General features: G+C 41.8%; 1 protein-coding gene across 3 annotated transcripts in view; it reads right to left on the reverse strand.

Annotated features, from left to right (window-relative positions):
- mast2 (microtubule associated serine/threonine kinase 2) overlaps positions 1-21,206 on the reverse strand; it is a 541,117-nt gene that overhangs the window by 15,880 nt on the left and 504,031 nt on the right. For all 3 annotated transcript variants that reach the window (XM_041207758.1, XM_041207757.1, XM_041207759.1), the window contains 4 exons: positions 13,420-13,700; positions 10,187-10,402; positions 5,233-5,459; positions 4,977-5,099 (listed from right to left, as the gene is read on the reverse strand). In XM_041207758.1, coding sequence (XP_041063692.1) covers positions 4,977-5,099; positions 5,233-5,459; positions 10,187-10,402; positions 13,420-13,700 — 847 coding nt within the window. The remainder of the gene's footprint in view (positions 1-4,976; positions 5,100-5,232; positions 5,460-10,186; positions 10,403-13,419; positions 13,701-21,206) is intronic.

The raw sequence follows: 21,206 nt of genomic DNA on the forward strand, positions 1-21,206 counted from the left end.
CTATTCTTGTTCCCAACATGAATGTCCCCAGATCATACTCCATCTGTCACTTTTTTGCCCACTTAATCAACCTGTTTGTATCTCTTTACAGACTGTATGTGTCCTTCTCACAGCTTGCATTCCCACCTAGCTTGGTATCGCCAGGAAACTGAGATACATTACTCTCTGTCTAAATCATTAATAGAGATTATAGACAGCTGAGGCCCCAGCACTGATCTTTGCGGCACTCCACTAGTTACAGCCTGCCAACATGAAAATTTTATCCCTACTCTTTGCTTCCTGTCCATTTACCAATCCTCTATCCATGCTAATATATCAGCCCCGAATCCATAAGCCCTTATCTTATGTATTTACCTTTTGTGTGGCAGCTTGCCAAATGTTTTTTGGAAATACATCTAACGGCTCCCCTTTATCTAACCTACTTATTACATCTTCAAAAAACTCTAATAAATTTGTCAAACAAGATCTCCCTCACATAAACCATGGCCAGAATCTTGTGGAGGCGAGGGGTTCTCGGTCACTGCTAGAGATCTGTGTGACTCCCATTGCCTCTTTTCTGGCCCACTGCATCTTGCACCACTCAGGCACCTGACAGATTAATGGCAAGCCTTTTCTGGGATAAGAATCCCAGGGTGGAAGTCCCACTCACCAACAGCTGCTGGCCAACCAGAGGCCGCAGCTGTTCTGTACTCAGCAGAGTCACTAGGGAGATGGTGACTGCTGTTGGTCCTGCACCAACCCAAGGTCTCGAATCGAGGAGGGAGCCAGGCACAGACACATGGCAAGGCACATGGTTATAGGGGAGGGTGGGGGATCAGCAGCAAGGAATGAGGGGTCAGCTTTCAGTGGGCCTCTCCTTCCTGATGAGTCCAGTCCCTCACTCAGGCACCGAGTACCTGTGAATGACAGACAGCATCCATGGGAGCCTACAAGCGAACATACCAGGGTTTGCTTGTTGTGCTCCCTGCATGATGAGCCCTCCACCTGCCACTGGATTAATACTAGCAACAAAATCCTGGAACTCTCTCCCTAACAGTGCTGTGGGTGTACCTACACCACATGGAATGCAGCAGTTCAAGACGACAGTTCATCACCACCTTCTCAAGGGCAATTAGGGATGGGCAATAAATGCCAGCCTAGCCAGCGATGCCCACATATCACAAAATGAATGGTAAAAAAAATTGGGAGAGGCCTCTTAATGGCTATAAATTGCCCACTTAAGTGCCTCAATTGGTGATAGAGCGGGAAGGCCATCAACGGGGCTTCTTGCCATGGATTTAATGGGGTGGATGTGGGAAGGTGGTGGGCTCCCCATCCACCTCCCTGCTACCTGATTAGATGCCCCCCCACCACCAAACGTGCCATGGACGGGCCAAGATTCCACCCCATGTTGTCTTTGTCTGATCGTACCACAATTTTCTAAGTGCATTGTTAGAGTTTCCTTAATAATAGATTCCAACATTTTCCTGAGAATTAATGTCAAGCTAACTGGTCTGTAGCACCATGTTTTCTCTCTCCCTCCTTTCTGGAATAGGTGTTAGATTTGCTAACTTCCAATTCACTGGAACCGTTATAGAATCTAGGGAATTTTAGAAATTCATAGCTAGTGCATCCACTATTTCTGCAGCAACATCTTTTAGAACTGGAGGATGTAGGCTATCAAGTTTTGTCGGATTTTAGTCCCTTAAGATTTTCCAATACTTTTTTCTCTGCTGATATTAATGATTTTACATTCCTCACTTTTTAGCCCCTTGGTGGCTCACTATTTCTGGTATGTAATTTGTGTCTTCTACTGTGGAGGCAGGTACAATATATTTGTTGAATGCCTCTGCCATTTCCTCATGCTTCATGATAATTTCTCTTGTATCTGCCTCTAAGGGACTAATGTTTACTTTAGCTACTCTCTTCCTTTTTCTGTATTTGTAAAAGCTTCTACAATCTGTTTTTATATTCCTTACTAGTTTACTGTCATACTCTATTTTTTCCACCTTTGGTGGCCCTTTGCTGGTTTCTAAAACAGTCCCAATCCTCAAACTTACTACCATCCATTACAATATTACAAGCCTCCACCTTTTAAACTAATACTATCCTTAACTTCCGTAAACCATGTATGGATCTTTCTTGCTGAGTTTTTGTTTTTAAACGGAATGTATTTTTGTTGAACATTTTGAATTGCTTTGTTAAATGTTTCTCACTGTTGAATTATCACCATACCTTTTAGTTATTTACCCAAACAACCTTAGCCAATTATCCCCTCATATTTATGTAATTGGCTTTGTTTAAGATAAGATTCGTATTTGGGACTGGAGATTGTCACTTCAAACTTAAAATGGAATTCAATTTTATTGTGATCACTTTTTCCCAGTGGACCTTTTACTGAGAGATTATTAATTAACCCTAACTCATTGCAAGAATACTAGATCTAAAATAGCTTTATCCTTACTTGGTCCTAAAATGTAACTATTCAGAAAACTGTGATGAAAGCATTCTGCAACATCATCTTCCAGACCATCTTTGTCAATTTGATTAGTCCAGTTTATATGAAAATTAAAGTCCTCCACAATTATTACATTGTCTTTGTCAAAAGTTCCAATTATTTCTTGCTAAATGTGCTGTTCAATTGTATAACTACTGTTAGGGGGCCAAAAAAACCACAGCCATCAGCGTTTTCTGACCCGTGTTATTCCTAATCTCCACCCATATTGATTGTACTTCCTGATCTTCTGAGCCAAGATTCTTTCTCAGTACTGTCCTTGTTTTACCCTTCACTATCAGGGTTACTCCTCTTTTTCCATTTTGTCTGTCTTTTCAAAATGTTGTGGATCATGGAATATTTATTTCTCAACCTTGGTCACCTTGTAACTATGTCTTTGTAATGGTGATTAGATCTAAACCATCTATCTCTATTTGTGCCAATAGTGGTGGTGGTGGTGGTAGTGAGCTGTCTTTTTGAACCACTGCAGCTCTTGTGGTGTAGGTATATCCACAGTGCTGTTAAGAAGGGAGTCCTAGATCTTTGATCCAGCCGCAGCAACAGTGAAGAAACTGCAATACAATTCCAATTCAGGAAAAGTGGCATTTGGAAGGAAACTTGCAGATGGTGGTGTTCCCATGCGTCTGCTGCCTTTGGAAGGTGCTATAAAAGGAGATCTGGCGAGCTGCTGCAGTGTACCTTAAAGATAGTACACACTGCTGCACTGGTGTTGGCCAGAGAGAATATTTAATGTGCAGATTGGGGTACTGATCTAGGAGGCTGCTTTGTCCTGGATGGTGTCAAATTTCTTGAGTGCTGAAATTGCACTTATCCAGGCAAGTGTCTCTTTGATGGTGCATAGGCTTTGGAGTCCCCCTGGATGTTGATGGTGGGGGTTCAGTGATGGCAATCCCACTGAATGGTAAGAGAAGGTAGTTAGATGCTCTCTTGTTGGAGATGGTCATTACCTGGCACTTGAGCGCCATTCATCAGTGCAAGGCAGAATGCTGTCCAGGTCCTGCTGCATGTGGGGACAGACTGCTTCATTATCTGAGGAATTATGAATGGGACTGAACACTGCAATTATCAGAAAACATCCCCTTTTACTGACCTTATGATGGAGGGTAGGTCACTGATGAAGTAGCTGAAGATGACTGGGCCAAGGGCAGGGCCATGAGGAACCACTGTAGTGATATCTTGGGGACAAAATGATTGGCCTTCAACAACCACAGCCATCTTGTTTTTGCTAGATATAACTCCAGTCAGTGGAGGGGTTTTCCCTGATTCCCATTGACATCGATTTTGCTAGGGCTCCTTGATGGCACACTCAGTCAAATGCTGCCTTGGTGTCAAGGGCAGTCACCCTCACATCACCTCTGGAATTCAGCTGTTTTGTCCATATTTTGACCAATGCTGTAATGAAGTCTGGAGCCGAGTGTCCTGGCAGAACCCAAATTGAGCATCGGTGATCAGGTTATTGCTAAGTGCCACTTGGTAGCACTGTCAACATCACCTCCCATCACTTTGCTGATGATTAAAGTTGGCTAACGGGACAGCAATTGGCCAGATTGAATTTGTCCTGCCTTTTGTGGACAGGCCATATCTGGGCAACTGTCAATATTGTACCTGTACTAGACAGCTAGGCTCAGTGGTGTGGATAGTTCTGTACTACAAGTCCTTAGCACTACGTCCAGGCCCTGAGACTTTACCGTATTCAGTGTGCTCAGTTGTCTCTTGATATTATGAGGAGAGAACCTAATTGGAATCTGTGATTGTGGGGCTGTCATGAGGAAGCCGAGGTGGACCATTTACTTGCCACTTGCAGCTGAAGATGGTTGCAAATGCTTCAGCCTTGTCATTTGCATTCATGTATTGGGCTCTGCCATCATTGAGGACAGGGATGTTCAATGAAGCTTCATCTTCCCAGTAATTGTTTACTGTCCACCAGCATTCACGACTTGATGTGGCAGGACTGCAGAATTCTTTTTCAGATTAATGAATATTTTACATACATTTTGCCTTGGTAATTTCAAATTGTAAAAAAAGAAAAATTTAATTGCGTTTAGCAGGCCAGATTTTAATAATATTGTATACAGTTCAAAGCTCAATGTACACCTTCTGCAAATAACAGTTGTATTTTTCATTTTGTTCTCATATAACAGAAGGACAAAACCACTTGTTTGAGGGTTCATTCCAACCATGGGAGGGCTGCAGCTATCTGGCACGTGTTCATTTAGGTACGTGGGATTCAGCGACAGAGTCTGATGTCTGCTAAACTGGTTTGGCACTCAAAGGTGTTGCCAAACGTAGAATTCAAACAGAGATGAAATGGTTTAGCATCCCACATACACACCAGATTTATCAAAAATAACATTGGAATCCAAATGTAGAAAAAAAGGATATTAGCAAGAACATACTTCTCACATTAATTGGAGCTGTAACCTAAACATGCTCTTCTGATTTTTACATCAGACATTTTCTATGGAAAAGTAATGATTACTACCTTTAATATGAGTTCCACCACTTCTGTGTGAACCAGGCCATGGACAGGTTCACCATTTACATGAGTTATCAGGTCCCCTGCTCGAAGGCCAGCATCATGAGCAGGCCCGTCTCCTTCAACATGCTGCAATACAAAGAAAGTCAAAAGGCCAGGATAGGATATAATGTGGCATCCAAAAGTGTTTATAACAAAATCTAACCCATTGTGCTTTATAAAAAATGTCATGCTTACTGAGAAACAAGATGAATCTCCTTACCCAGACCATATGGTGAACTGTAAAGACATCACTCTCTCCCATGTACACTCGAATGGCTCGAAGGGTAAAGCCGTACTTTTTTCCAGCTCTGTGGATAATGATTGGAGGCTTCAGATTGTTTACCGCAGGAGAAAAATCTCGGCTTGGTGAGGAATCCCGGGAGGATGGATTGGATGACAAGGAACGTGGTGACATAGGGCTGGCTAAGGGAGAACCAGTATGGTGGTCTAAGTAAACAAAGTATGAAAACGCAATTACTTCATAAGGTTGTTTCTAATAGTTTAACTACCAAAAAATATCCTCCTTTAGGGCCAACAACATAGTATTTAACTAATTACTTTATCCATTTTATCCCCTATTACATGCCAGAGTGCAGATTTTCTGTTGATCCATATTTACAGTTGACTTCCTTAAGTAAATCAATGAACTATTTTAAAAAGATTCAAAATTACTCCGAAATAGGGTTAAAATTATTTACTTGATATGCATACAATCTGTAACTAATGCTTTGCTGGAGTACAGTTCAACAGTTGGCTTTGTCTCAGCTTACTTTAGAAAAATAATGTGCATCTTCACAAATGAGCACATTATGCCGACCAAGTAATACGTCAACAGCAGGACATGTTGCTGTTGATTTCAAATATGACTTTTATTTTTGAGATCTTTGAGTTTATCATTCAAACCTACCTGGAACAATCCATATTAATTATTCATTGTTGTTACCGTTCATTAAGTTACAGCAAATAAAAGCCTGCGGAGCAAAATATTTAAACGTTTCACTGTAGAGAAGGGAAATCTAAATCTGTGCTACAAATTTACAAGGAACTTGAGGCGGACTGTGCTAATTTTTCTTTTGGTTATTGTGGATGTGCACAGAGCTTGTTGGCAGAATTTCGCCCTTGAAGGGCGGGCGGGCCCGACTGACTCGGTGTCGGGTGGGCAGCCAATCGCCGCCACTGAAACGGGCCCTGCCGACATTTTAAGTGGGCAGGCCAATTAAGGCCCGCCCAGCACGTTGCCTGTCAGGAAGCGCTAGGTGCTTCCTGTGTGGGCAGCGGGGGATTCCCCAACTGCCAGTTTGCGCTCTTTCGTGCATGTGCATGCGCACGAAAGAACGCAAATCTCCCTGAGGCTAAGTGCTGCCTCAGGGAGATCACTGAAACTCTGTGAAACTCTAAAAATTGCAAAATTAAAAAATTATTAACATGTCCCCCTCATGTGAAAATGTCACACGAGATGGGACATGTTAGTGAAGAACACAAACACTTTATTAAAAGTTTTTAAACCCGATATCAAACCTCATCCTGCCACTGGATGAGGTTCGTGAAAAAATCACTTACCTGCCTGCCCGTTGGGCCCATGCGCTGACCCGAAGTTTGCACGGGCCCCTCAAAATCCTAGTCGATTGGTGAGTTAATGGCCTTAACAAGGCCTTTAATTAATGGTGGGTGCGCGTCTCGCTGCATAGTGCGCCCGCCGACCGAAATATCACGATGCCGTGCGCTGATGTCGGGACGCTAGCGCGTTGATGTCAGTGCACGACATTTTAAGCGCTGGCGTGTGGGCTCCGCTACCCACACGCCAGCCAGAAGATTCTGCCCTGTGAGTCTGTTGTGCTTGTTAATCACTTGCAACGGTAAAATATTAATGAAATTTCATTACTCCATAGCTCCAAAGTTATTACCCAAACCACAATAAGAACATAAGAAATAGGAGCAGGAGTGGACCATATGGTTCCTTGAGCCTGCTCCGCCATTCAATATGATCTTCGCTGAACTGCAGCCTCAACTCCACTTTCCCACCTGCTTCCTTTAGACCCTGGTTCTGAAAGACCGAAATCTGTCTATCTCATTCTTGAACATATTCAACAGTGGACCAGCCACAACCCTCTGTGCAACAGAATTCTAAAGATTCACAACCTTCTGTGTGAAGAAATTTCTCATGTCAGTCCTAAACAATCAATCCTGAGATTGTTCCTCCTGTGTTCTAGATTCCCCAGCCAAGAGAAAAACCTCTCAGTGTCTACCCTATCAAGCCCCTTCAAAATCTTGTGCGCTTCAGAATCACAGAATATCACAGTGCAGAAGAGGCCCTTTGGCCCATCGAGTCTGCACCGATACATGAGAAACACCTGACCTACCTACCTAATCCCATTTACCAGCACTTGGCCCATAGCCTTCAATGTTATGATGTGCCAAGTGCTCATCCAGGTACTTTTTAAAGGATGTAAGGCAACCCGCCTCCACCACCCTCCCAGGCAGTGCATTCCAGACCGTCACCATCCTCTGGGTAAGAAAGTTTTTCCTCATATTCCCCCTAAAGCTCCTGCCCCTCACCTTGAACTTATGTCCCCTCGTGACTGACCCTTCAACTAAGGGAAACAGCTGCTTCCTATCCAGCCTGTACATGCCCCTCAATCTTGTACACCTCAATCAGGTCACCCCTCAGTCTTCCCTGCTCCAACGAAAACAACCCAAGTCTATCAAACCGCTCTTCATAATTTAAATGTTTCATCCCAGGCAACATCCTGGTGAAACTCCTCTGCACCCCCTCCAGTGCAATCACATCCTTCCTATAATGTGGCGACCAGAACTGCACACAATACTCCAGCTGTGGCCTCACCAAAGTTCTATACAACTCCAACATGATCTCCCTAATTTTGTAATCTATGCCTTGATTGATAAAGGCAAGTGTCCAATATGCCTTTTTCACCACCCCACTAACATGCCCCTCCACTTTCAGAGATCTATGGACACACATGCCAAGGTCCCCTTGTTCCTCAGAACTTCCGAGTGTCATGCCGTTCATTGAATACTTCCTTGTCAAATTACTCCTTCCAAAGTGTATCACCTCGCATTTTTCAGGGTTAAATTCCATCTGCCACTTATCTGCCCATTTGACCATCCTGTCTATATCTTCCTGTAGCCCAAGGCACTCAACCTCACTGTTAACCACCTGGCCCATCATTGTATCATCCGCAAACTTACTAATCTTGCCCCCCACATAGTTACCTATGTCGTTTATATAAGTGACGAATAATAGGGGACCCAGCACAGATCCCTGTGGTACGCCACTGGACACTGGCTTCCAGTCACTAAAGCACCCTTCTGTCACCACTCTCTTTCTCCTACAACTAAGCCAATTTTGAATCCACCTTATCAAATTATCCTGTATCCCATGTGCATTTGCCTTCTTTATAAGTGTCCCATGTGGGACCTTGTCAAAGGCTTTACTAAAATCCATATAAGCTACATCAACTGCACTACCCTCATCTACACACCTGGTCACCTACTCAAAAAATTCAATCAAATTTCTTTGGCATGACCTCCCTCTGACAATGCCATGCTGACTATCCCTAATCAAACCTGGCCTCTCCAAGTGGAAATAGATTCTCTCCTTCAGAATTTTCTCCAATAGTTTCCCTACCACTGACCTAAGACTCACTGGCCTGTAGTTCCCTGTCTTATCTCTACAACCCTTTTTAAATAGTGGAACCACATTAGCTTTTTGTTCTCCAGCATCAGTTTCAGTGAGATCACTCTCATTCTGCTAAATTCTAGAGAGTCTAGGCACTGTTTACTCAGCCTCTCATCATAGGACAACTTTCCTAATCCAGTAACCAATCTAATAAACTTTCACTGTACTGCCTTCCAGGCAAGTAATCCTTCATTAAATGTGGAGTTCAAAACTGCACACAGTACTCCAGGTATAGTCTCACAAAAGTCCTATACAATTGTAGCAAGACTTCCTTGTCTTTGTCCTCTAATCCCTTAGCAATAAAGGTCAACATGCTAATTGCCTTCCTACTTGCATCCTGTACCTGTGTGCTAATTTTCTGTGTTCCTTGTATAAGTATACCCAAGTCTCTCTGAACATCAACATTCATGCCTTTGAGAAAGTATTCTGTTTTTCTATTCTTCCAAGGTGAATAATCTCATGTCCCCAGATTATACTCCATCTTCCACCTGTTACCCACTCAATCTGTCTCTGTCTCTTTGCAGCATCATTGTGGCGTCTTCCCAGCTTACATTCCCAACCAGCTTTACATCGTCAGCAAATTGGATACATTACTCAGTCTTTTTGTCTAAGTTATTAGTATGGATTGTAAAAATCTGAAACCCTAGCACTGATCCTTGTGGTGATCCAAGTCACAACCTGCTAACTTGGAAATGTCCCATTTATCCTTATCCTCTGCTTTCTGTCCATTAGACTAACCTTGTTAATATATAACACCCCTGCTCCATGAGCCCACATGTTGCAAATTAACTTTTTGTGTGGCATCTTATCAAATGCCTTTTGGAAATCCAGGTATATGACATTTACTGGCTCTTTGTTAACAAGTTCCAACATTTTTCTGATGCTAGATTTCAGGCTAAATGGCCTGTAGTTCCCTGTTTCCTGTCTACCTCCTCTCTTGAATAGCAGTGTAAGATTTGCTAACTTCCAAGCTGATGGGGCTTTTTTGAATATAGAGAATTTTGGAAAATCATAACCAGGTGCATCTACTTTCTCTGCAGCTACCTCTTTCAGCATCCTGGGATGTAGGCCATCAGAACCTCAGTTCACTTTTAATTCCTTAAGTTTCTCTGATACTTTTTCCTCTGCTGATATTAATTACTTTAAGTTCCTCAGACTTATTAACCCCTTGATTTACCGCTAATACAGGTATGTAATTTGTGCCTTCAACTGTGAAGACAGACACAAAATACTTATTCAAAATCTCTGCCATTTCTTCAGTCTCCATGGTAATTTCTTCTGTTTGCAAGAAAAAGCAATTTAAAAACCTGAGCAGTTATAAATGCTACAATGGGACATCAATGCTTAATGGTTGCTTTATCATATTTCCAAAAAGCTATACCGCTGATGCATCTTTACTAATAGGTTCCAAAATGCAGCTCCCAGAGTCAATAAACTGTCCAAAAAGTTCCACTCAGAGACCAGCTTTAACCCTTACCTGAAGGGATCATAAGGGACAAGGCAGTTGCAGAAGCTGATTTGATCACTTTATTGACCGGCCTGGAGGTGCGCTTCTCAGTCAATTCCCCAGACATTAGCCTGTGTCGAGCTCTGCGAACTGCTAGGTCACTGATTGCTTTTGGAGTTAAAGAGTCTGATCCTTCAGTGCTGTTGTTGCGAGACCTCTGATCAGATAGGTCGGCAGTGCTGCCAGCTGAAATACAAGTTTAAAATACATTAATAATAGCCTGCATTTTGTGGTCAGCGATGGACAAATGGAATCAGCCATTCATTACACTTGCACTGGCCCACAGAGATTTTACACAAGAACCTGTAGTAATTAGAAAGTCATTTTGATACAGTACCTTCTACAAGTGATCTAAGACCTGTGTGATCAGGGTAAGCATCTATGTAACTCCTTAACCAATCAAACTGAAGAATTCTTACTGAGGCATGCAGAATTTGAGCCAGGAAGGGTAAGCTGGAATTTTTAATTCAATGTCTAATCATATACAGAAAGCAAAATAGAATGGAAAAGAAAAGTACCTTGATGGGACTACTAAAGGGAATCATGACCTCTTGAACAGCTATTATTTAGACAATAGACATGTTTCTGTCATTTGAGGTCTGCTGAAAAACTTTACATCACTTCACAAAGAAATAATAAGGTGGCAAACTCTCAGATCCACAAATAATTAAAAAAAAACAGCTGGATGCATTTCCTACAGCAGTTACATGCAACTTAACCGTTTATCAGGTGCTCAAAATCTTTGTTACCGTGGAGACCCATTGCACTTCATTGACTTGACAGGACTGGATAGGACTTATTTCATCACTGCAAGTCAGTGACCTTGATAAAAGACATTGTGCATTACGTAGCCCAACAATCTATCATAATAGTCTATCCCCTGACTCACCATGAACAAAAGGGAAGGAGAACTGCTGGTAAAGGAAAAGTCCTGTGTACGTGTAAATTCTTTCAGGTTTAACAATTGCTTCACGTAATTGCCATGCCCAATTTGATTACACCAAACTGTCTGACCAAAAGTGCCAATTCCTGATCTTCAATTGTCTGATTCTTAGCATGTGACTTGGTTTAGGTGCTGCTAGCTAACACTAATTGACAAGCAATGGTAACGCAATTGAATGTAAAGGGGAGGTAGTTAGACACTCTCTCTTGCTGGAGATGTTCATTCTTGAGCACTTGTGTGGTGCGATGGTTACTTGCCACTTATCAGCCCAAGCCTTGCTGCATGCCAATATAGACTGTTCCATTATTGAGAGATTGTGAATGGAACTGAACACTTTTCAATCATCAGCGACCATTCTCACTTCTGACTTTACAAGGGAGGGAAGGTCAATTTGCAAAGTTTCCTAACCAAACAACAATTAGACTGGGATAAAAGCAAAATACTGCGGATGCTGGAAATCTGAAACAAAAATAGAAAATGCTGGAGAAACTCAGCAGGTCTAACAGCGTCTGTGGAGAGAAAAACAGAGTAGATGGACGCGAAACATTAACTTTGATTTTCTCTCTACAGATGCTGAGTTCTTCCAGCATTTTCTGCTTTTGTAACAATTAGACTGGATCAAGGCAGTTGAAAGTTTTTAATTAACAGAATTACTGTAAAAATGCCTTTAAAATATGGGCAGTATTTTATAGTTCATGTATTAATTTTCAATTTCAATTCCAGAAAGGTTAAATTCTAGGTGGCTTGGCAATCCTTAAAAAAAAGCACAGGATTCCCATTGAAAAAACATTCCAAACCCAGCCTTGTTATTGTACTGGTTCTCAGCTGGGCTGCAGATATGAGCATTTCAAAGTGGTGAGGTTCTTATTCGTACATGCAGCTACATCTGTGCACCAGCAAGTCACAACTTTTTGGTTTAATGAGACAGAACGGAGACATAGATGAATTACATCCCCCATTATCTCTACAATATCTAGCTGGTCTTCCCACAGAAAATTGATAGAGATGATTGCAAACTAGAAATTTCTAATTTGGATTACCTCTTTAATATGTGAAAGATTTATATTTATAATATGTTTTTGTGCTTCAATAAAACTTGGCAGTGGATTAACCATATTTAAGATTCATTCAATGGATGTGGGCATTGCTGGCGAAGCCAACATCTATTGCCCATCCGCAAATGCCCTTGAGAAGATAGTGGTAAGCTACCTTCTTGAATATAACTGAGTGGTTGGTTAGGCCATTTTGGAGTCAACCACATTGCTATGGGACTGGTGTCACATATAGGCCAGACAGGTTAGTTAAGGATGGCAGACTTCCTCTCCTGAAGCACATTAGGAAATTAGATGGGTTTTTATGACAATCTGGTAGTTTCACCATTATTGATACTGGCTTTTTATTAAAAACTTTTACTAAGTTGAATTTAAATTCCCCAGCAGCTGTACTGGGATTTGAACTGGTGCCTCCAAGTCATTAGGTCAGGCCTCTGAATCACTAGTCCAATAACATAATTATGATATTGTATATTACTTACCAATATATTTCATGGAACGAACACATTCCTTACAATTAACTTCAAAACAAAGATAAGCAGCAATTATGTAATGCTTCAGTAGAATTAAACTTTTCACTGCTATTTTTGGATCAAGAGTTCCATTAGATTTATTCAGAAATTTTTTGCTGAATTTAAATTTTATGAATTTAAATTTAAAATCTGATCATTAATCAAATCCCACTATGACAATTTGCAAAATTGAATTCAGTAAATCTGGTAATCTATCAGTAACCACCAATATAACAAGCATGAAAATTGCTGGATGGTCATAAAAATGTAAATGGTTTACTAATGATCTTCATGGAAGAAAGGTTATCGCCCCCTTACCTGGGCTGGCCGACATGTGACCCCAGTGTCATAATACTTTAAAAAAAAAATTTTCATGTGGGTGTCGCTGGCTAGGCCAGCTTTTATTGCCCATCCCTAATTTCCCTCAAGAAGGTGGTGGTGAGCTGCCTTCTTGAACTGCTACAGTCCATATGGTGTCAGTACACCCACAGTGCTGTTATGGAGGGCATTTGAAGATTTTGACCCAGCAACAGTGAAGGTGTGTAGCTTGGAGGGGAGTTTGATTCACAATGCACTCAGGACAACTACAAATGGGTATTAAATGCTGTCACCCATAGCTCAGGAAAAGGTTCATGAAAATCAGGTTATTTGCTTAAGTGCCGCTCTGTGAAACTTTTTTTGTCAGGAGTATATTACCAGTTAAAGTTGAGCTGCTGATGTTACTGATTGTTGAAGCAGGTGTGGCTGGACTAACATCCACTTCCAGAGTGAGGTCTCTCTCTGTAGGCTGTTCTGGAATAGTTAAAGACACATCTTCCCACGTTCTAGTTGCTTGCTGCTTCTTTCCCTCATCCTCTCCAGAGATGGCAAAGTGTGGCATCTCTATAAGTGTCGAGCAACGGCGCCTGACTGTTAGTGGAGGGCTGGAGTCACTTTCAGTGTGGGATGATTCTGACAACGACATACGCTTTCGGATACTGAGAAAAGGGGGAAAATGCTATAAATAAGTCACAAAATTAAATAAATGGTCATGTTTCTAATGTCTCTTTGAATAGGACTGTCAAGGCCATTTCGGCTGGCCAAGTAACAGAACATTAGTCATGACTACTAGAGAAAGCTGCTGTTTTCCTTCTGCTATTTAGAATGTATAGCAAGTTACAGTGAAAAGTTTAGACTTTTGCATCTTAGTAGAAGATTGTACAGACACAGTTCTCTCCTCAGTTGTCTTAAAGACACGTAACCATATGAGAGTAAGAAAAAGAATAGAACCAATATTTATTCACCATATCAGAAAAAGAAAATATGGATATGAAATGTCGATATTTTCTGATACCACATCTATGTTTTGCAATTGTAAGCTGATTTGAAATCTATTTTGCCACTTAATGGAAAAAATTAGACAAAAGAGAAGCTGAGTTCTTCCTTACCCATTACAAGTCAGGTTTGGCCAACAGAAAAATACATTTAATAGCTTTGATGTGCATCAGGCTGTACAATAACATGATGCCATGGTAAAATACCTCTTCACTGAATATATATCCTCATTGTATTACCAATACAAAGTCCCAAAACATAACAATCTTTTAAATTGTCCCTTTAACTTAGGATAAAATGGAAGAATGAAGGGGTGTTCTGCCCATCAACAAGCCTGGGCAGCTTGGCTGTTAAAGCTTAAATGGGGTCCAGGTTACCTTACTGGGAAGATGGTGCAAGATATCTACACCCGTGACCAGGGAAGCTGTGCTAATGATGGATAGACTGTTAGTCTCCAAGTTGCACAGGGAGGTGTCAGGGATGTTAGGTTTTATAAATAGTTACTCTTTAAACTGTCTATTTAATTTCAAATTGAGAGTCCAAAGGATAGCTAATAAGTATTTCTACCTGGAATCAAGGCCCATGTGATTCATGTTGCCATGGAGATGGACTTTGAGAGGGGAAGAGTCCATAGAAAGCCACTGTAGTATCGGCTTACATGGTCTTTTTGAGATATCCCTGAACCCCCACAGACAAGTCAGTCTTCAAGAATCTGAGAGAGCAAAAGCACAAAGATAGAGTCAGCCAATCTCTATTGTTCACCATGCAGAAGGCGGGTGGGAACTTACACTCAGATTTAAGAGACCAATTTCGTGAGGATTTAAATAAGGCTGGAAGATTTGCCAAGCTTTGGCTGGAGGGAGGGATCTCCAGGTAGCCCTCAGTGGGAAAGTCAGCTCAGTGATTTTAAGTTATCTGACTGGAAAAAGAAAAAGGAAGCATGACATCTGGAGCTGAGAATAGTTTTGAGAGAGATTCCTGGAGAATGAAGTGTCCACTTAAGAAACAGAGTAAGGTATAATCATGGTGGGGGATTTTTGGTTATTTTAAAAGTTAGTTGAGAGAAACTTTTCTCTAGTCTAGAGTTTAAGTAGACAACAAAAATTATGTTTAGTCAATCTTGTTTTGTGCTCATTTATTACAGTAAAACCCTTATACCTTGAAATCTTGACCTGAGACTCTTCCAGTCAGTTACCTGAAATTCAAATATCTATTTCAACGTTATCGGTCTAAGCGGGAATCGTAACAATGGATCCAAGTGTTACCAACTGACGATGTTGAGCAGTTAGTTCAGACTCCAATGTGTGATGGGAAACAATGGCCTTTAGTCAACATCACAGCAACCTGGTGCTCGGATACACACACAAAGGAAAAAGCATATTTGGGCTTTGGGGCAACATCCCCCCCCCCCCCCCCACCCCCGTTGGGGGGGGGGGGGGGGGCTCTACCTGGAATCAAGGCCCATGTGATTCATGTTGCCATGGACTTTGAGAGGGTAAGAGTCCATAGGAAGCCACTGTAGTATTGGCTTACATGGTCTTTTTGAGATATCCCTGAACCCCCACAGACAAGTCAGTCTTCAAGAATCTGAGAGAGCAAAAGCACAAAGATAGAGTCAGCCAATCTCTATTGTTCATCATGCAGAAGGCGGGTGGGAACTTACACTCAGATTTAAGAGACCAAGTTCGTGAGGATTTAAATAAGACCATTTTACAAGGGCGGGCCAATTAAGGCCCGCCCAATGTGACACCCGGCGGGGGGGGGGGGGGGGGGGGGGGGGGGGGCTTTCTACCTGGAATCAAGGCCCATGTGCGGGGGGGATGGGGAGATTCACTTAGCTAGGAGTGCACTCTTTCATGCATGCACACAGAAGAGCGCACAGATCTCCCTGAGGCAAAATCGGCTCACATTTTAAACTTTAAATAAAGCTGAGAAAAAAATTTCCCTGCCATGTCCCCTCATGTGACACTGTCACATGAGTTGGGACATGTCCATAACTTTTATTTTAAAATATTGAGAGATTTCTAAATCCTCATGAAACATCATCCCACCCGTGAATGAGGTTTCATGCTTCTTCACAAGCCCGCCAGGGCTCCCAGCCTGCCTGCCAACCTTAAGGTTGGACGGGCAGGTCCATTAATGACTTCAACTATTTTGTTAATGACCTTAATAGGCCATTGGCAGGTTGGTGTGCACGCCCGCCAAACTGAAAGTCTGAATGATGCGCCATAACCTCGGGGCGCACAACCGACATCATCCCATGTCATTTTACGTGTTGGCGAGTGGGTCCCGCCCCCACTCATCGGCCAGAAGATACAGCCCTTGAAGTTTCTTCAATGCTCAGTTCATTGTCTCAGCTACGCTGTCAAAATGGAGCAACCTTCAGGTACATGCTGACAGGGGAGGTTAATAAAAATCACCCAACAGTGAATTTGAACACCTACTGTAGAAAGACACTGGCACATTACCACACGTCCACTCTATCAGCAAGGCAACAGTGATTGGAACAAGGAAATAAAAAGGTAGGGCAAGGAAAGAGTAAGGGGGAATGAATTAAAGTTTAAGGAAATTCTACTCCGAAGATTAAATTCCAATTATCTGGGTAGGTGTGGACAGGAATAACATACAGGGTTTTGGGGACCAATAGCAAAATGTTTGCAGCCAGAACATCATAAAGGAATAACAGAAAATAACAGGTTGAACATCCAATCTAATTATTAAAATCCCTCTACATTAGTAGTCTGAAACTATTTGCTCGTTTTCTAATAATCTAGATAAGAATAATGCCTCAGTAAATTAAAACCCAAAATACACAACAAATATGCATTGCTGAAAAAAGTGACATGTCTAAGCTTTTCATCCTGCACTTGCAAGAATACCAATATAAGGGGCAGACAACAATTTACACTGTATGTGAAGAGAATGTTGATTGGTTGACAAGTGGTGTTGCCACGGAGAATGCACCACTGACGGTGACTGACAGATAAGTGCCAAGCATTGTTTGAAATTTAAGCCAGACAGCTTGAACCTCATTGGTCAAGGCATTGCCCTGAGGAATGAGTAAACGAATGGCTGTCACTTATCTTGCTTAGCTGAAACAGGCACAATGTATGTATATGTTCTTTCTGCCTGCAAAGAACAGGGCCCTGGAATCAGCACTCTCTTCACATACAGTATAAATTGTTGTCTTCCCCTTATATTGGTATTCTTGCGAATGTCCTGATGAGTGCAAGACGAAAAGCTTAGACATGTCTCTTCTTTCAGCCACACTCATGTTCTGTACTACCAAACAAATATGTCCGTGAACTAGATATTTTAAATTGAAATGTTAATGCCAGTTTGAAATTTTACAGGTCATTTAACTGAAATGCAAGTTTGAAAACCAAATTACACCTTAAACAATAAACTAAAATTTAGGTACTTACATCTTAAGCTTAGCCCACTGGAAACAACACAACTATTCTTAATGTTTACAGCTAAACCCCATTTCCAAATTTTTCATGGATATTTAAATATAAGGATTTCTGTTTTGCTTAATCATTGGAAGCCATAAAGCATCAGATAATTGGAGGCATTGAGTTGGGCTAGTGCTGTGAGCTGCAAGAAGGCGGCCAAGGCCCTTGTCTACCAAATAAAAAGGCTAAGGATGGACCTGCCACAATGGTGCTGGAGTGTTATTCAAGGCTCACCTAGAATTAGATAGAACGTAGAACCCAAAAACAGGCCATTTGGCCCAACCAGTCCAAGATGGCAATTATGCTCTGTTCAAGATTCCTTCCACCCTTTCTTGTCTAACTCCCTCAGAACTTTCTGTTGTCTTCTCCCTCATATGTGTTATCTATCTTTGCCTTAAATTAATCCACACTATTTGCCTCAACCACTCTCCACAGTAGCAGAGCTCAACATTCCCACCACTCTTTGGATAAAGACAGACCCTTGGAGGTCTCCAGCCAAATTGATTCACTCCATGATATCAAAAAATGGCTGAAAGCACTGGATACTGCAATGGCTGTGGGCCCTGACAATATTCTGGAAATAGTATTGAAGATTTGCATTCCAGAACTAGCTATGCCCCTAGCCCAAGCTGTTCCACAACAGCTACAACACTGGCATCTACCCAGCAACATGGAACACTGCCCAGCTACGTCTGTTTACAAAAAAGAGAAATCCAGCCAAGTCAATTTCCGCCCCATCAGTCTACTTTCAAATCATCGGTAAAGTGATGGAAGGGGTTGTCGACAGTGCTATCAAGTGACACTTTCTCACCAATAGCCTGCTCACTGACGCTTAGTTCAGCCATGGCCACTCAGCTTCTGACCCCATTACAGTCTTGGTCCAAACAAGGACAAAAGAGCTGAATTCCAGAGGTGAGGTGAGAGTGATTGCTCTTGACATCAAGGCAGCAGCTGAGCGAGCGTGGTATCAAGAAGCCCTAGCAAAACTGGAGTCAATGGGGATTGGGGGGAAACTATCCGCTAGGCGAAGCCATACCTTGCACAAAGGAAGATGGTTGCAATGTTGGAGGTCAATCATCTCAGTCCCAAGGCATCACTGTAGAAGTTCCTCAGCAAAGTGCCCTAGGCCCAACCATCTTCAGCTGCTTCATCCCTTTACATTCCCTCCATCACAAAGTCAGAAGTGGGGATATTCACTAATAATTGCACAATGTTCAGCACCATTCACAACTCTTCAGATACTGAAGCAGTCCGTGTCTATATGCAGCAAGACCTGGACAACATTCAGTAGCATGTAACATTCATGCCAATCAAGTGCTAGGCAATGACCATATCCAACAAGAGAAAATCTAACCATCTCCCTTTAACATTCAATGGCATTGACATCACTGAATCCCCCACTATCAACATCTGGGGCTTATCATTAACCAGAAACTGAACTGGATCAGTCTTAATACTGTGGCTACAAGAACAGGTCAGAGGCTGCGAATTTTGCAGAGAGTAACTCACCTCCTGACTCCTCAAAGTCTGTCCACCATCTACAAGGCACAAATCAGGAGTGTGATAGAATACTCTCCACTTGCCTGGATGGGTGCAGCTCCAGCAACATTCAAGAAGCTTAACATTATCCAGGACAAAGCTGCCCACTTGATTGGCACCCCCTCCACCACCAACACACAGTGGCAGCAGTGGAAACCATCTGCAAGATGCACTGCAGCATCTCACCAAGGCTTTTTTGATAGCATCTTCTAAACTCAGGATGTCTACCATCCACAGTGACAAGGGTAGCAGGTGCATGGGAACACCATCACCTGCAAGTTACCCTCCAACCCACACACCATTCTGACTTTGAACTACATTGCTGTTCCTTCACTGTTACTGGGTCAAAATCCTGGAACTCCCTTCCTAACAGCAATGTACATATGAACAAATGAATTAGGAGCAGGAGTAGGCCACTCAGGCCTTCAAGCCTGCTCCATAATTCAATAAGATCTGATTGTAACCTTCCACCTACTTCCAATAACCTTTCACCCCCTTGTTAATCAAGAATCTATCTAATTCTGCCTTAAAAATATTCAAAGACTCTGCTTCCATAGCCTTTTGACGAAGAGAGTTCCAAAGACTCACTACCCTTAGAGAAAATATTTCTCATGTTTTAAATGAGTGACCCCTTGTTTTTAAACTGTGACCCCTAGTTCTAGATTCTCCCACAAGAGGAAACATCCTTGCCACATCCACTCTGTCAAGACCCCTCAGGACCTCTCTTACTCTTCTAAACTCCAGTCGATACAAGCCTAACCCTGTCTAAACTCTCCTCATAAGACAAACCACCATTCCTGGTATTAGTCTAGTAAACCTTCTCTGATCTTCTTCTAATGCATTTACAGCTTTCCTTAAATAAGGAAACCATTGCTGTACACAGCACTCCAGATGTGGTCTCACCAGTGCCCTGCACAACTAAAGCATAACCTCCCTACTTTTGTATTCAATTCTCCTCGCAATAAACGAGAACATTCTATTGGGATGGGTATGTGGGTGTCCCCACACCACATGGACTGCAGCGGTTCAAGAAAGCAGCTCACTATCACCTTCTCAAGAGCAATTAGGAATGGGCAATAACTGCTGGTCTGGCCAGCAATGCCCACAGCCTATGAATGGATAAATAAATAAAAAATTTGAATTTCCTTCTTGATTTCTGAGTGACTATCTTATATTGATGGCCTTAGTTTTATGCTTCCTGATATGGAAACACACTCTCTGTGTCTTCTCTATCAAAACCGTTTACAACTTTAAAGACCTCTGTTAGGTCACCCCTTAGCCTTCTCTTTTTAGAAGAAAGACCCTGCCGATTCAGCCTTTCCTGATAGATATATCCTAGCAGTTCTGGTACCATCCCTGCAAATCATTATTGCACCCTCCCCAGTACCTCAATTTCCATATTATAAAGATGGCTACTAGAATTTTAAACAGTATTCCAAGTGTGCTTGAACCAAGGTTCGAAACAAGTGTAGCATAACCTCCACTTGGCAAAGGAAATTCTTATACATCAAATTGAAAAAAAAACCTCTATTTCTGGTACTTCAAATGTAACTCAAGGGTGGATAATTGGCCAGTTCAAAATAGGGATGATATATGAGTTTTATTAAATTGCTAAACATGACTCTGTACAACTGAAGGGTAAAATTTGAATTCTCTATATAAAAAGGGATTACACCTGGTGAGCATCAGAGAAAATACAGTAGCTGTGAGGACTGGTCACTTCACAAGGATCAATGTTTCTGACATGCATTTACTGGGAAAAAAAATCACAGTTCAAGGTAGTAAGGACATATGCATTAACAAAAGACTTTCAGAATTTGACACCTCAATTTAAATGAAACTTGTTGTCAGGTTTCACAAAGACAGATCTGTTCTGCTGCAATATCGAACAAACCAGAGTTTAGATTGGGGTTTTTGTTGAAAAATTCTGCATGCGGCTAGTAATCTGCTTTCACTTTCAGCAAACATATTCTTTTAAATTTAGTTGACCATTAATGATTTGTACCTCAAGTTTTTCTCATGAAAAGTATTCTTACATTCTGAGATTGTTCCCCACCTTCCTAATCAATGGAAAATCTCAGGGATGTAGATAGTTGTGGACATGAAATGCTGCTTTTAAAACCACCATATGTCTAAGCCGTCCAACATCAATTTAAAGAAATTCCCACTAAAATT

Source organism: Carcharodon carcharias, chromosome 16 (genome assembly GCF_017639515.1).
Source record: "Carcharodon carcharias isolate sCarCar2 chromosome 16, sCarCar2.pri, whole genome shotgun sequence".
Taxonomy (NCBI): domain Eukaryota; kingdom Metazoa; phylum Chordata; class Chondrichthyes; order Lamniformes; family Lamnidae; genus Carcharodon; species Carcharodon carcharias.